This window comes from Crotalus tigris, unplaced genomic scaffold (genome assembly GCF_016545835.1).
Source record: "Crotalus tigris isolate CLP2741 ecotype Arizona unplaced genomic scaffold, ASM1654583v1 scf7180000020019.1302030, whole genome shotgun sequence".
NCBI lineage: Eukaryota > Metazoa > Chordata > Lepidosauria > Squamata > Viperidae > Crotalus > Crotalus tigris.
The window spans coordinates 426659-440000 of NW_024097821.1; the positions used below are offsets into that span (position 1 = coordinate 426659).

At 41.1% G+C, this 13342-nt stretch overlaps 1 protein-coding gene across 10 annotated transcripts in view; it reads right to left on the minus strand.

Moving 5' to 3' along the window:
• OBSCN (obscurin, cytoskeletal calmodulin and titin-interacting RhoGEF) overlaps nt 1–13342 on the minus strand; it is a 268339-nt gene that overhangs the window by 192682 nt on the left and 62315 nt on the right. For all 10 annotated transcript variants that reach the window (XM_039365275.1, XM_039365278.1, XM_039365274.1 and 7 more), the window contains 6 exons: nt 12455–12730; nt 10490–10765; nt 9404–9670; nt 8520–8789; nt 5610–5876; nt 4166–4432 (listed from right to left, as the gene is read on the minus strand). In XM_039365275.1, coding sequence (XP_039221209.1) covers nt 4166–4432; nt 5610–5876; nt 8520–8789; nt 9404–9670; nt 10490–10765; nt 12455–12730 — 1623 coding nt within the window. The remainder of the gene's footprint in view (nt 1–4165; nt 4433–5609; nt 5877–8519; nt 8790–9403; nt 9671–10489; nt 10766–12454; nt 12731–13342) is intronic.

The following is a 13342-nucleotide window of genomic DNA, read 5'->3' on the forward strand; positions in this document are numbered from 1 at the left end:
TCCCTCTTTTTATTTTTTTTCCTCTTTGTTGAAAGGGAAAGTAAAATGGCGATCGGCAAGCCTCTCGGTGGTTTTTTTTTTTTTTCGGAAGTTAGAATGGTGACCGGCAGGCTTTTTGGTGTTCTTTTTTTCCCTTTCCTTTTTTCTCTTTTGTTTTTTTTATGATTGGAATGGAGTGTTAGTATTATTATTTTTGTTTAATTTTCGTGTTTTGTATTTTGTACTTTTCGGTACTTTTAAAAAATGGAATGGATTTTTTCTATTTAATTATTTTTTTTTCTTCTCCTCCTTTTTCTTTTTTTTTTTTTTTTGAACTCCCTTCTTTTTAATAATGATCCCTCTTGAAGGGTTTTTTTTTTTTTTGAATATAGGGAGTTAATTTCTTATTTTGTTTTTGCTTAATTTTTGCAATTTTTAAGAAGGAGTAAATTTTTTTTAAGATGGCCCCAAAGCGTCCAGTAATCTCTACAGTTTCCAAGGTGGCTTCTTCTTCGGTGTTATCGTCAGGGCAACAACCTAAATTAATAGGTTCACCTTCTTCCTTGCCACAGTCAACAATGGTGAAGGACTTGCAAGATATGATACTTCAAATTAGGGGAGAAATGAAAGAGATTTTAGAGGAAAATAATAAGACTTTGAGGCAAGAGATAGTTTTGACTTTAAAAGGAGTTGCCTCTGTTCTTGAAAAGTTGAACTCTCGCATAGAAGAGGTAGTGGAAAAGTGGAATTGATGGAGGAAAAATTTGAAAGTATGGAAAAAGAGATGAAAAACTTTCAAGATGAGATTCTTATGCTTCAATATAAACAAATGGAATATGCCTTAAGAATAAGAGGTTTACATGAGTCTGTGCAAGGAGATTTGAGAGAGATGGTGGCAAAGGACTTTGCTGTGATTCTGAACAGAGAAGAAGAGGAAATACTTAGTGGAATTGATCAGACATTTAGAGTTAACTCTGTGGTGGCAGAGCAAAAGAATTTGCCAAGAGATGTGGTAATTTACTTTGGGAAAAGATCCCTGCGCAATGAAATTATACAAGCTTTTTATAAGAAGAGGTTTCAAATTGCTTCACAAGATGTTATAATTTTAAAGGAGATCCCACCAAAAATTTTAAGAAGAAGAAAGGAGTTTGTTTTTTTAGCAGATGAACTTAAAAGGAGACAAATTTTGTTTAGACTGGATGTTCCGATTGGAATGGTGGTGAGCTACCTGGGGATACGTTATAGTCTTAATACTGTTTCTAAAGCAAAAGATTTTTATACTTCGGTCCTGGGGGTATGCTCATCGTCACCTATCATATTTAAAGCTTTGGAAGAAAAAAAGGTAGAACTGCGGTCAGAAGTGTTAAGAATTATGAAAATTGGGAAACTTCAGTCTGAGGGGCCTCAACAAGTAGAGATGGAGGAGCAGAAGACAACCTGTGTAACATATAATTGAAAAGAAAAGGATCAACAGAAGAAGTTTAAGGAAGTTCCACAAGTATTGGTTCCTGAATCTGCGGGAGAAGTAGGATTTATAAATTCTTTGGAGCAATCTTTAATGCTAGAACTGCAGTCTGAAGAGCCTATATTAACTAAAAATGGGAGGCCTCAACAAGTAGAGATGGAGGAGCAGAAGATAACCTGTGCAACATATAACTGTAAAGAAAAGAATCAACAGAAGAAGCTTAAGGAAGTTCCACAAGAGATGAAAGACCAGAAGACAACTTGTCCAACATATAAACGTATAGAAAAGGAGGTTGAGGAAATCTCACAGGTATTGGTTCCTGAGACTTGTGCAACATATAAATGTAAAGAAAAAGCAACATGTAAACGTAAAGAGAAAGACCAACAGAAGAAGGAGGTTGAGGAAGTTTCACAGGTATTGGTTCCTGAGTTTGTGGGAGAACCAGGACTTACAAATTTTTTGGAGCGATCTTCAAGGGCAGATTTTAATGCATTTCTTTCGATGCTTATGGGCAAGAGAGACTGATAAGGATTGTGTTTATAGTGGACGCAACCAGCTATTGGACAGAAGACTATGGAGACTGAATGAAAATTTTAGATAAGAAGTTTAAGTTTAAGTATTTTGTTTAGGTATTTAGAAGATTATTGAGATTGCGGGAGAAGTAAAATGTATAATGTTTTTGGAAAATGTCTTAAATAATGTTTAAATATGTGTTTTGGGATAATAATATGTATGACATGAAAAGGTTTAGAGTATATTATAAAATGATGGATAATAATATAAATGATATGAAAAGGGTTTAGAGTATACTATAGTTTGTTTAAAGATTGGTTTCTTTTCTTTTTTTTATTAATTATTCTTAAGAGAAGTTAAGTTGTTTAATTAAATTTTAGATAAGAAGTTTAGATATAAGTATTTAGTTTAACTAATTAAATGAGTATCCAGTCCTAATGGTATAATGAATGTTCATATGCTTATTTTTGTGTTTTAGAGTAAAGAAAGAGGGAGATTAGATTAGATTTTATAGTGTAGGTATAGATATTTAAAGAAAGTAATGTTCAAATTGGTGTTTTGGTGATTCTTTACAGAATGATGGGTAATAATATAACTACAATATTAGAAAAGGTTTAGAGTATATCATAATATGTGTTTAAAGCTTGTAATTATTATTTTTTAGAGAAGACAATTTGTTTAATTTAAGGTATTTAGATTTGTTTGGATTTATATGTGTTTTAAGTTTTTTTATTTCTTATCTTTTTTGAAAAATTTTAATTAAGCCTGTACTCAGCTCTGGGAAGGTTGAGGGAGGGCATGGGAGGTTTGGGGAGAGGGGGGAGGGTATGAGAGGGTGGGGGGTTTGGGGAAGGGATTTATTTTGTAAAATTCAAAAACTTTCAATAAAAAAAAAAAGAAAGACAAGACAGAACACGAATACTTCGAAATCTGGGACAAATTTTACCGTTGGTATGAATTAAGGAGAACTGCTCGGACTTCAAGTTAATGGTAGAATTAAAAGATATATATAACTGTACATATAATTGTATATATAATGTATTGTATAGAAGGATGAGGCTTATATAGACGTTAAGAACAATATATTAAGTTTTTGTACCATGAGAAACAAACTGTTAGGAAAATTCGTTCTGGAATGTCATGTTTGTCCATTTTTGTTTTAATTGTATTATGAATAAAAAAAATTTTTTTTTTAAAAAAAAGGGATTTGTGACCGTTTTTTTACACTTACGACTATTGCAGCATTCCCATGCTCACATGATCAGAATTCAAATGCTTGGCAAATAATTCATATTTATGACAGTCGCAGTGTCCCAGGTTTTGCAACCTTCTGACAAGCAAAGTCAATGGGGAAGTCATATTCATTTAATAACTGTGTCACTAGCTTAACAGCAGTGACTCACTTAACAATGGTGGCAAAAAAGACTGTATAATGGGGCAAGAGTCACTTAATAACAGCCTCAATTAACCAGAAATTTGAGGGTCAATTGTACTCGTAAATCCAGGACTGATGTCTAGGCCTGCTCAATCTCAAACAAAAACAGAAAATCAACTCTGTAGCAACTAATTCCGAAGTTTATCACTATAAGAGAATATTGATCTGTGGGGTCTGGGTGTTCTCTGAACTTGGTGGTTTTCTTGCAGACGATTCATGATTCAAGTGTTATAAGAGAGGGGTGTTGCAGAGAGGAGGAGGAAGAGAAGGAGAAGGAGAAAGAGAAGGAGAAGGAGAACAATGTGGTCCTTGGTGCTCTTTGAACTTGGTGGTTTTCTTGCAGAGATTTCATAACCCAAGTAGGTAATATCATCAGTAGGACTAGGGAATGAGATTTGCTCTAATTTTATATGCTAGTCACTGCCCTGTCGATGGGAGTGTTCTTGGTAGTTCCTTGATTAGGCTATTGTTTACAGTGTTAGTAGTTCCTTTTTGGAATATTATTTACTGCTTGGTGTTAAACTCTGCTTATCTGGGAGTCATTTGCTTGTCAGGAGGTGTTGTGATCTTTTAGATTTTTAATTGTCTTTTGTAAATGGTGTGTAGATGTTGTTTATCTCTGTGTGCCTGTTGATGGCTAATTTGTCTGAATGCCAGGTTTCCAGGAATTCTCCAGCACTTATTTCTGGTTTATCTCTGCATTTATATATGGTTTGTGTAGCTACCAGGTTAAGGGCTACCTGTAATTTAAAAGAGGTTGTCTGAATACCTACCTTTCACACTGAGCCTGCCTGTGGTGTGAATCCCTTCGGCCTTGAAGGAAATAAGAGCTGAGTCTTCCAATGTCAGAGACGTGAGGGTCAGTGAGTGCTTCTTTCCTTGGGCAGTTATCTGGCAGTTGTCCTGAGACTTGAGACGCAGACCGTCCTTCATCCAAACTGCTTCCACATCTTCATGGGACAGTTCCACCTCAAAAGTGACCGATTCCTTCTCGTGAACATCCATCGGCTGCAGGCCTTTGATCAATTTGATGGGTCTCACTTGGAAATAGAACAAGATGGATGAGACACGTTTGTGTCAAAAACCTCATATTTAATAATAATAATAATAATAATAATAATAATAATAGTAAAGTTGGAAGGGACCTTGGAGGTCATCTAGTCCAACCCACTGCTCAGGAAGGAAACCCTACACCATTTCGGACAAATGGCTGTCCAGTCTCTTCTTAAAAACCTCCAGTGTTGGAGCATTTACTGCTTCTGGAGGCAGGTTGTTCCACTGATTAATTGTTCTCACTGTCAGGAAGTTTCTCCGTAGTTCTAGGTTGCTTCTCTCCTTGATTAGTTTCCATCCGTTGCTTCTTGTCCTGCCTTCAGGCGCTGTGGAAAATAGCTTGATTCCCTCTTCTTTATGGCAGCCCCTCAGATATTGGAAGACTGCTATCATGTCCCCCCTTGTCCTTCTCTTTGTTAAACTAGACATATCCAATTCTAGCAACCGTTCCTTATATGTTTTAGCCTCCAGTCCCCTAATCATCTTTGTTGCTCTTCTCTGTACTCTTTCTAGAGTCTCAACATCTTTTTTACATCGTGGTGACCAAAACTGGATGCAGGATTCCAAGTGTGGCCTTACCAAGGCATTGTAGAGTGGCATTAATACTTCACATGATCTTGATTCTATCCCTCTGTTAATGCAGCCTAGCATTTATCACTTTTCAATTGAGGAATCAACCAAATTTGTGAAACCAACCTTGTGAAACCAACCAAATTTGCATGACATTTGACCTCATTTGAAAGCCACTGTTGCCCTCATCATCAATGCTAGAAGAGTTTGCTCTCTGTCTATATTCATTCATTCATTCACTATGGAGTCTTTGGTGCTTTAAGCTTTAAGCTTGGCTATTTTCTCGCAATGTCTCATGACCCAACTAGGTAACATTATCAGTTCCAGATCTAGCAAGAAAACCTTGCTAAACCTCAGAGTGCGCCAAGGAGGAATTTCCCAACCGTGAGAATTATGAAGAGGTGAAACAACCTTCCTCCTGAAATCATGGGGTCTCCACCCCTGAAGGTTTCCAAGTAAAAGTTGGACAACCATTGATCTGGGATGGTCCATGGCTTCCTGGCCTGGTCTAGAAGCTCTCCACCATGCCCTCCAACCTTCTATGATTCTCACAAGAGCTGTGATCCTCAGAACTAGTCCCAAGAGAGGACTTACTGTCTACAGTGACCTTGGCTTGTGTCTTGTCATGGAGGGTCTCGCAGGAATAAAACCCACGATCATCGCAGGATGCACTCTTGATCACCAGGCGGTGCTTTGTCCCCTGGGCGTGGATCTCCAGATTGGCCATTGGATGAAGGACACTCGCGTTCTTTGTCCACTTCACCTCCGTGGTTGGCTTGGATAGCTCGACTTCAAGGATAACAGTCTGCTTCTCTTCTACAGCTTTGGCCTCCAATTTCCTCACAAATAACACCGGTGCTTCTGATTTTGAGGTAGATTAAAAGCATCAGACAGATTAAAAGTACTACAAATACGGGTAGTGCTCAATTTATGACCATTTGTTTAATGACCCTTCTGAGTTGCAACAGCACTGAAAAAAAGTGACTTAAGACCAATCCTCACACTTATAACCTTCACAGTAGTCCTGACTTATAACCATTTATTTATTTATTTATTTATTTATTTATTTATTTATTTATTTATTTATTATTAAAATTTATAAACCGCCCCACTCCCGCAGGATTCCGGGCAGCTAACAATAAAAACACAATATAACTTAACAAGACAAACAATACAATGACATTCATCCAGGGGTCAGATTTTATAAACCCCAGGCCTGCCGGAAAAGCCAGGTCTTAAGCAGCTTGCGGAAAACCAGCAGGGTGGGAGCGGTCCTAATCTCCGGGGGGAGCTGGTTCCAAGAGGTGGGCGCCATCACAGAGAAAGCCCTCCCCCGCGACCCCGCCAAATGGCACTGCTTGGCCGACGGGACCTGAAGGAGGCCCAGCCTGTGGGATCTAACCGGATGAAGGGAACTATGAGGTAGTAGGCGGTCTCGCAAATATCCTGGCCCTGAGCCATGTAGAGCTTTAAAGGTAATAACCGACACCCGGAGACCAATAGGCAACCAGTGCAGCTCGCGGAGGATAGGTGTAACATGGGTGTACCGAGGAACACCCTCTATCACTCGCGCGGCTGCATTCTGGATCAACTGTAGTCTCCGAATACTTTTCAAGGGTAGCCCCATGTAGAGCGTGTTGCAGTAGTTCAGGCGTGAGGTGACAAGGGCATGAGTGACTGTAAGGAGAGCCTCCCGGTCCAGGTGACCGTTTGTTTAGTGACCGTTCGAAGTTACAACAGAAAAAAGTGACATGACCACTTTTCACACTAATTAGTTGCAGCATCCCCATGGTCACGTGATCCAAATTTGGACGCTTGGCAACTGACTCATATTTATGACGCTTGCATGGTCCAGGGTCAGGTGATCCCCTTTTGTGACCTTCTGACAAGTAAAGTCAATGTGGGAAGCCAGATTCACTTAACAATCATGTTACTAACTTAACAACTGCAGTGAATCAACTGAACAACTATGGCAAGAAAGGTCATAAAACGGGGCAAAATTCACTTAACAACTGTCTCGCTTGGCAATGGAAATTTTGGGCTCAGTCGTGATCGTAAGTCGAGCATTACCTATATTTAAAGTGGAGCAATATTTTCAACCAGTATTAACATTTTCTATACTAGATGAAGCCTTCAAAATTTGCAGTTTCTTCTACCATCTTATTCTGGGTAATGTCTTTACAAAAATAAGTCCAACACAAAAGAACATTTCTATCTAGCCAATCAGGATTTGATGCTTTCCCCTATGTGAAAACATGTCTTGCAGGAAGAAAACTAGTGTTACTGGGTGATGACGGTTTCGAAGATCACTAGGTTTCTACAGGTAGTCCTTGACCTACGACAATAACTAAGCCCAAAATTCCCACTGCTAAACAGGCAGGATCCAGAGTTCTCCACCAAGCATGTACATGACTTATGATCACAATGGAGTCCAACCTTTTTGTTGCTAAGCAAGACAATTGTTTAGTGAGCTTTGCCCCATTTTATGACCTTTCTTGCTACACTTGTTAAATGAAACACTGCAGTTGTTAAGCTAGTCATACTGAATCTAACCTCTCCATTGACTTTGCTTGTCACATGATCCTGGGACACTGCAACCATCATAAACATAAAAGAGTAACTTGAAACAGTTATTAAAACAATGGTTGTAAGTCGAGGACTATCTGTATTTGAAAACAAGCCACTTCTCCCCTGTTAGATCCAACTGGCTCACAAGGACAGGAAGGCAGGGTGTGTTCTGGGTCCCATCTATTTGGATTATATATCTATGGAACGATGGAAAAGGGCCTCCTTGGTGCTGGCCCCGTCTTTATGGAACATCATTCACCCTGAGGGGTGGGGAGGTGCAGGATGGGGCTTTATTTGGGGTTTTTTAATATTATAAGCTGTGACATGGGTGTGAATTTGGCAGCCACATAATTTATAAAATAATAAATTACAATAAATAAAAAATAAAACAAAGTAAAATATAAAAATAAAACAAACTAAAATAAAAAATTAAAATACAATAAAATAAAAAATAAACTGAAATACAAATAAATAAAATAAGATAAAAATAAAAACAAAATAAAATCAAAATAAATAAAATACAAATACAATAAAAAACAAAAAATACAATACAATAAAACAAAAAATAAACTAAAATTGAAATAAATAAAATAAAATACAATAAAACAAAAAAATAAAATAAAATTGAAATAAGTAAAATAAATTAAAATACAATAAAACAAAAAATAAACTAAAATTGAAATAAATAAAATAAATTAAAATACAATAAAACAAAAAAATAAAATAAAATTGAAATAAATAAAATAAAATTGAAATAAATAAAATAAAATAGAACAAAAAAATAAACTAAAATAAACTAAATTAAACAAAATAAAAAAGTAAAGTAATAAAACAAAATATAAAATAAACAACAGTTCAGATCAATGGGAGAATGTCCAGAAATGAGATCCCACACCTGGATGTGTCCTTCCATCCCTGATTAGACCCCTATCTCACCTTCCACTCGGAGGTGGGCCCGGCTCTCTTCTCCCTCAGCTTCGGCCATGACTTCCCCACTGTCTTGGACTGTCAGTGTGGTGATGGTGAGGCTGTGATGGACATCCCGATGAGAAACGACGTATTTCTTGCTGGCTTCGACTGGGGTTCCACGGTGGCTCCACTTAACAACCGCATCGCTGGGTGAGACGGTGCATTCGAAAACCGCCTCCTTCCCTTCTTCTGCGATGACTTTGGAGAGGCTCTTGACAAACTTCACAACGCGAGGCGCTGGGGAGAAGAGCAGGATACACATCACACAAAGGGGGAAAAAATGTTCTTTTGTGGATGTTTGAAGGACCTCCTTAAGAATGGCCTCTCAGCTTGGAAACTTAAGTTTGCTGGAAAGTGACCATGAGCAATTTCCAACTTGGTGCACTTTGCAATTAAGGAACAGTTAGACGAGAGCCAGGATTTGCTCTCTGTTCATGTACAAGTGGTTTGCTCTGGCCTTATCACTAACAGGCAAGTCACTTGTAGGTAAACAGAGAACAAACCCATTCCCTACTTACATTGGTGATGTTACCTAGTGGGGTCATGAACCTTCTGCAAGAAAATAACCTAGCTCAGTTAGAACATCAAGAACCCCAGAGTTCTCCTCCTCCCTACAAAACCCCCCTCCCTTCTAGCACTTATGATGTTACTTAATTGGATCATGAAACATCTGCAAGAAAACTGCCAAACTCAGAGAACACCGAAGACCCCACAATGCTCCTCTTCCTCATCCCCTCTCCTCCCCTCCTTCTCCTTCTCCTGTAAACCCCATTCTGTTCTAACACGGAGGATGTTCCCTAATTTACAACAGCTGCTTCCTGTGGCACATACGCCCTAACATCAGGAAGTACCTGTGGGTGTGACTTGAATGATGCATTGGTCATTCTTTGTCTCACATGAATATTCTCCCTTGTCCTCAGCCCGCAAAGCGGAGATGATCAGCACTCTCTTGGCACCAATTTCTTGCATCAGGTAGCGCTTGCTAGCTTTGAGAACCGTTCCGTCCTTGCGCCACACAACCGCACCTTCGGGCTGGTTAAGTTCACAACTCAAACTCAAAGCCTTTCCAAGGTCAGCTTTTACAGGCTCCAGCTTTTTGGCAAACTTCACCGGTACTTCTACAAGGGACTTGGAAGATAGAAAGAAAATAAGTCAAAAGACGGACCATAGAAAACTTGCCTTTATGATACAAACTGGTACAACCGTCCAGCGGTATAAAATGGGCTGAACAAAGAGACTGTCTTTGTCCGGTGATTGATCTGATAGATCAATTCTTGGCTTAAGGAAGATATATTTTTAAGGTTGGGATAGTATGTAACAGAAGGAGATATTTGTAGCTTGAGATTCAACCATGGGATCCTTGGTGGTTTCTGAGCTGCGTTGGTTTCTTGCAGATCTTTCATGACCCAACTAGGGAGCATCATCAGTGCTAGAAGGGAGGGGGGTATGCAAGGAGGAGGAGGAGGGGGGGAGGAGGAGGAGGACTGTGGGATCCTTGGGGCTCTCTGAGCTTAATTGTTTTCTTGCAAACATTTTATGACCGAACTAGGGAACATGACCAAAACCCCTCTTCTTTCTGGCATGGATAGGGTTACCTAATTGGATCATGAAATGTCTGCAAGGAAGCAACCAAGCTCAGAGAGCACCAAGGACCCCTCCCCCAGTCTTCCTTCTCCTCTGCCTCCCTTCTGCCAACCCTCCTAGCACTTGGACCATGAAACGTCTGCAAGAAAACCCAGAAGCTCAGAGCCCTCAGAACTAGTAACTAGTGACTCACACAGCTTTTGACACCACATTATTTTGAGGCTGGAAAGAGCATGAGATAATTTTTTTTCATCTTTGACTGATCTGATCTTTCTGTCTTGGGTTAGGTGGCCTTGCAGCCTTCACGAAATTGTTTTGACATTTCAGGATGGCCCCCTCCGTTCGCCTCTCACCTTCCACTTTGAGTTGGAACTGCTGTTTCTCACTCTGGACTTCGCAGGTATACAGACCAGCATCTTTGATTTCGGCTGTCTTCACAATCAAGGTCCTAGCCCCCTTGTCCTTCTTTATCTTATAGTTCTTGCCATCTTTGATCTCAACTCCGTCCTTGAACCATTTGACTTCAGCCTCCTCAGGTTCTATCACGGTGGAGAAGACGACTTCCTTGTGCTCCTGAGTGACAATGGTCTCCTCCTGAGCAGCTATTCTTTGGAATTTGACCTCTGGTTCTGGAAGACCAACAGGAAAATAAGTACAGGTAAGTCCTCAACTTACATCCACACTTAAGACCGGAATGTCTGTTACATAGCAAGGCAGTTATTAAGTGAGTGGTGAATCCAACCCTCCACCGATCAATATCTCATAGAACATAAAAGACTTTGGAGGTCTTCTAGTCCAACCCTCTGCTCAAGCAGGAAACCCTACCAGGCGTAGGCAATCTTGGCTCTTTTATGACTCGTGGATTTCAACTCCCAGAATCCCTGAGCCAGCTGTGCTATAACATTTCAGACAATGGCTGTCCAATCTCTCCTCCAAAACCTTCATTGTTGGGGCACCCACAACTTCTGGAGGTAGGCTGTTCCACTGGTTAATTGTTCTCACTATCAGGAAGTTTCTCCTTAGTTTTAGGTTGCTTCTCTCCTTGGTTAGTTTCCATCCGTTGCTTCTTGTCCTGCCTTCAGGCGCTTTGGAGAATAGCTTGACTCCCTCTTCTTTGGGGCAGCCCCTCAGATATTGGAGCACTGCTATCATGTCATCCCTCATCCTTCTCTGTGATAGGCTAGACCAGCGGTTCTCAACCTGTGGGTCGCAACCCCATTTGGGGTCGAATGACCATTTCACGGGGTTCGCCAAACAACGCCATTTTTCCCCCCTTTTCCTTAGCTGTGCTACTCCCTTTTATTCTATTGCCTTTTGAAAGCCAATAGAATAGACTCTTTTGAATAGAGTCTAATTCTGTTGACTTTCCAAAGCCAATAGGAATTGTCCAGGCTGTCTCTGCCCTGTTGAGCCCGCCAAAAGTCCCAGTCTGCAAACGGTGCTGCAAGTTGTCTACAGCGAAGGCGAGCTGTCTGGAAGTTTCCACCCCTCCCTACTAAAAATGTAAGGAAAAGAGGGCCAGGGGTGGGAGGTGGGAGGCCGGCGGGCTCAGGGAGGGCTGCTGGCACGCATAAGGCCCGGGGGATGCCTTACCTCCCTTGGGCTGGGCCAGCTGGTGGCCCAGCCGGTGGTCGCCCTGCACCATCGCTGCCCATTGCCAGCTACGCCTTGGCCGGCGCAGGGGGCAGTACCACACATGCGCGGCGCTCCCGGGCAGGGAAAGTCCTCGACTTACGACCGGTTGAGTAGTCCTCGACTTACGACCGGTTGGGGGTCACGGCATTAAAAAGGTTGAGAACCACTGGGCTAGACATACAGGTAATCCTCAACTTACAACCATTCATTTAGTGACTGTTCGAAGTTGCAACAGTAGTGAAAAAAGTGACTTATGACTGTTTTTCATACACCCGTTGCAGTATCCCCATGCTCACGTGATCCAAATTTGGATGCTTGGCAACTGGTTCATTTTATGATGGTTGCAGTGTCCCAGGGTCATGTGATCAGATTTTACAATCTTTTGACAAACAAAGTCAATGGAGAAGCCAGATTCATTTAACAAACGTATTACTAATTTAACAACTGCAGGGATGCACTTAACAAGTGCAGCAAAAAAAAAAGTTGTAAAATAGGGCAAGACTTATTTTACAACTCTCACTTAACAACAGAAATTTTGTGTTCAATTGTGGTCATAAATTGAGGATTACCTGTACTATCTCCTCAAGTGATGTTCAAACTCTCCTTCTGTTGATGCAACCTGGAACTACACTGGCCTTTTCATCAGCTGCAAAACACTATTAGAAAAGGAGAAGGGACCACACCTGTAACTTCCACCTTGAAGGTTACTTTCTGACCACTTGCTTCACAGGTATACTCTCCCATGTCCGTGGTCGCCACCTGCTCCAGGTGCAGTTTGCGGGTGGTTCCATCTGACTCCATCTTGATGTGTTTGCTGATAGGAATGGGTTGTCCATCTTTGTACCATTTCACCTGAGTGTCCGAAGTGACCACCTCGCAGGTCAAAATGATGTTCTCCTTCAGAACCGCCTTGACCTCCTTCTTTATTTTGTCTTTTTTGGTAAAGATTTCAGGAGCTTCTGTGAGGTGGAAGAAAAGAGATGGTGAGACTTGCATAACAAGAATCAAGTTTTAATTTCTTTATCTTATTTCAATTATCTATCTATCCCAGTGGTTCTCAACCTGTGGGTCGGGACCCCATTTGGGGTCGAACGACCATTTCACAGGGGTCGCCAAACAACGCAGTCCGCCATTTTCCCCCTTTTCCTTAGCTGTGCTACTCCCTTTTATTCTATTGGCTTTTGAAAGCCAATAGAATAGACTCTCTTGAATAGAGTCTAATTCTATTGGCTTTCAAAAGCCAATAGGAATTGTCCAGGCTGTCTCTGCCCTGCTGAGCCCGCCAAAAGTCCCATTCTGCAAACGGTGCTGCAAGTTGTCTGCAGCGAAGGCGAGCTGTCTGGAAGCTTCTACCCCTCCCTGCTGAGCAACTACAAAAATGTAAGTAAAAGAGGGCCAGGGGTGGGAGGTGGGAGGCCGACGGGCTCAGGGAGGGTTGCTGGCGCGCGTGGGGCCCGGCGGGTGCCTTACCTCCCTTGGGCTGGGCCAACTGGTGGCCCAGCCGGTGGTCGCCCTGCGCCGTCTCTGCTGCTTGCCAGCTATGCCTCGGCCAGCACAGGGGGCGGCATCAC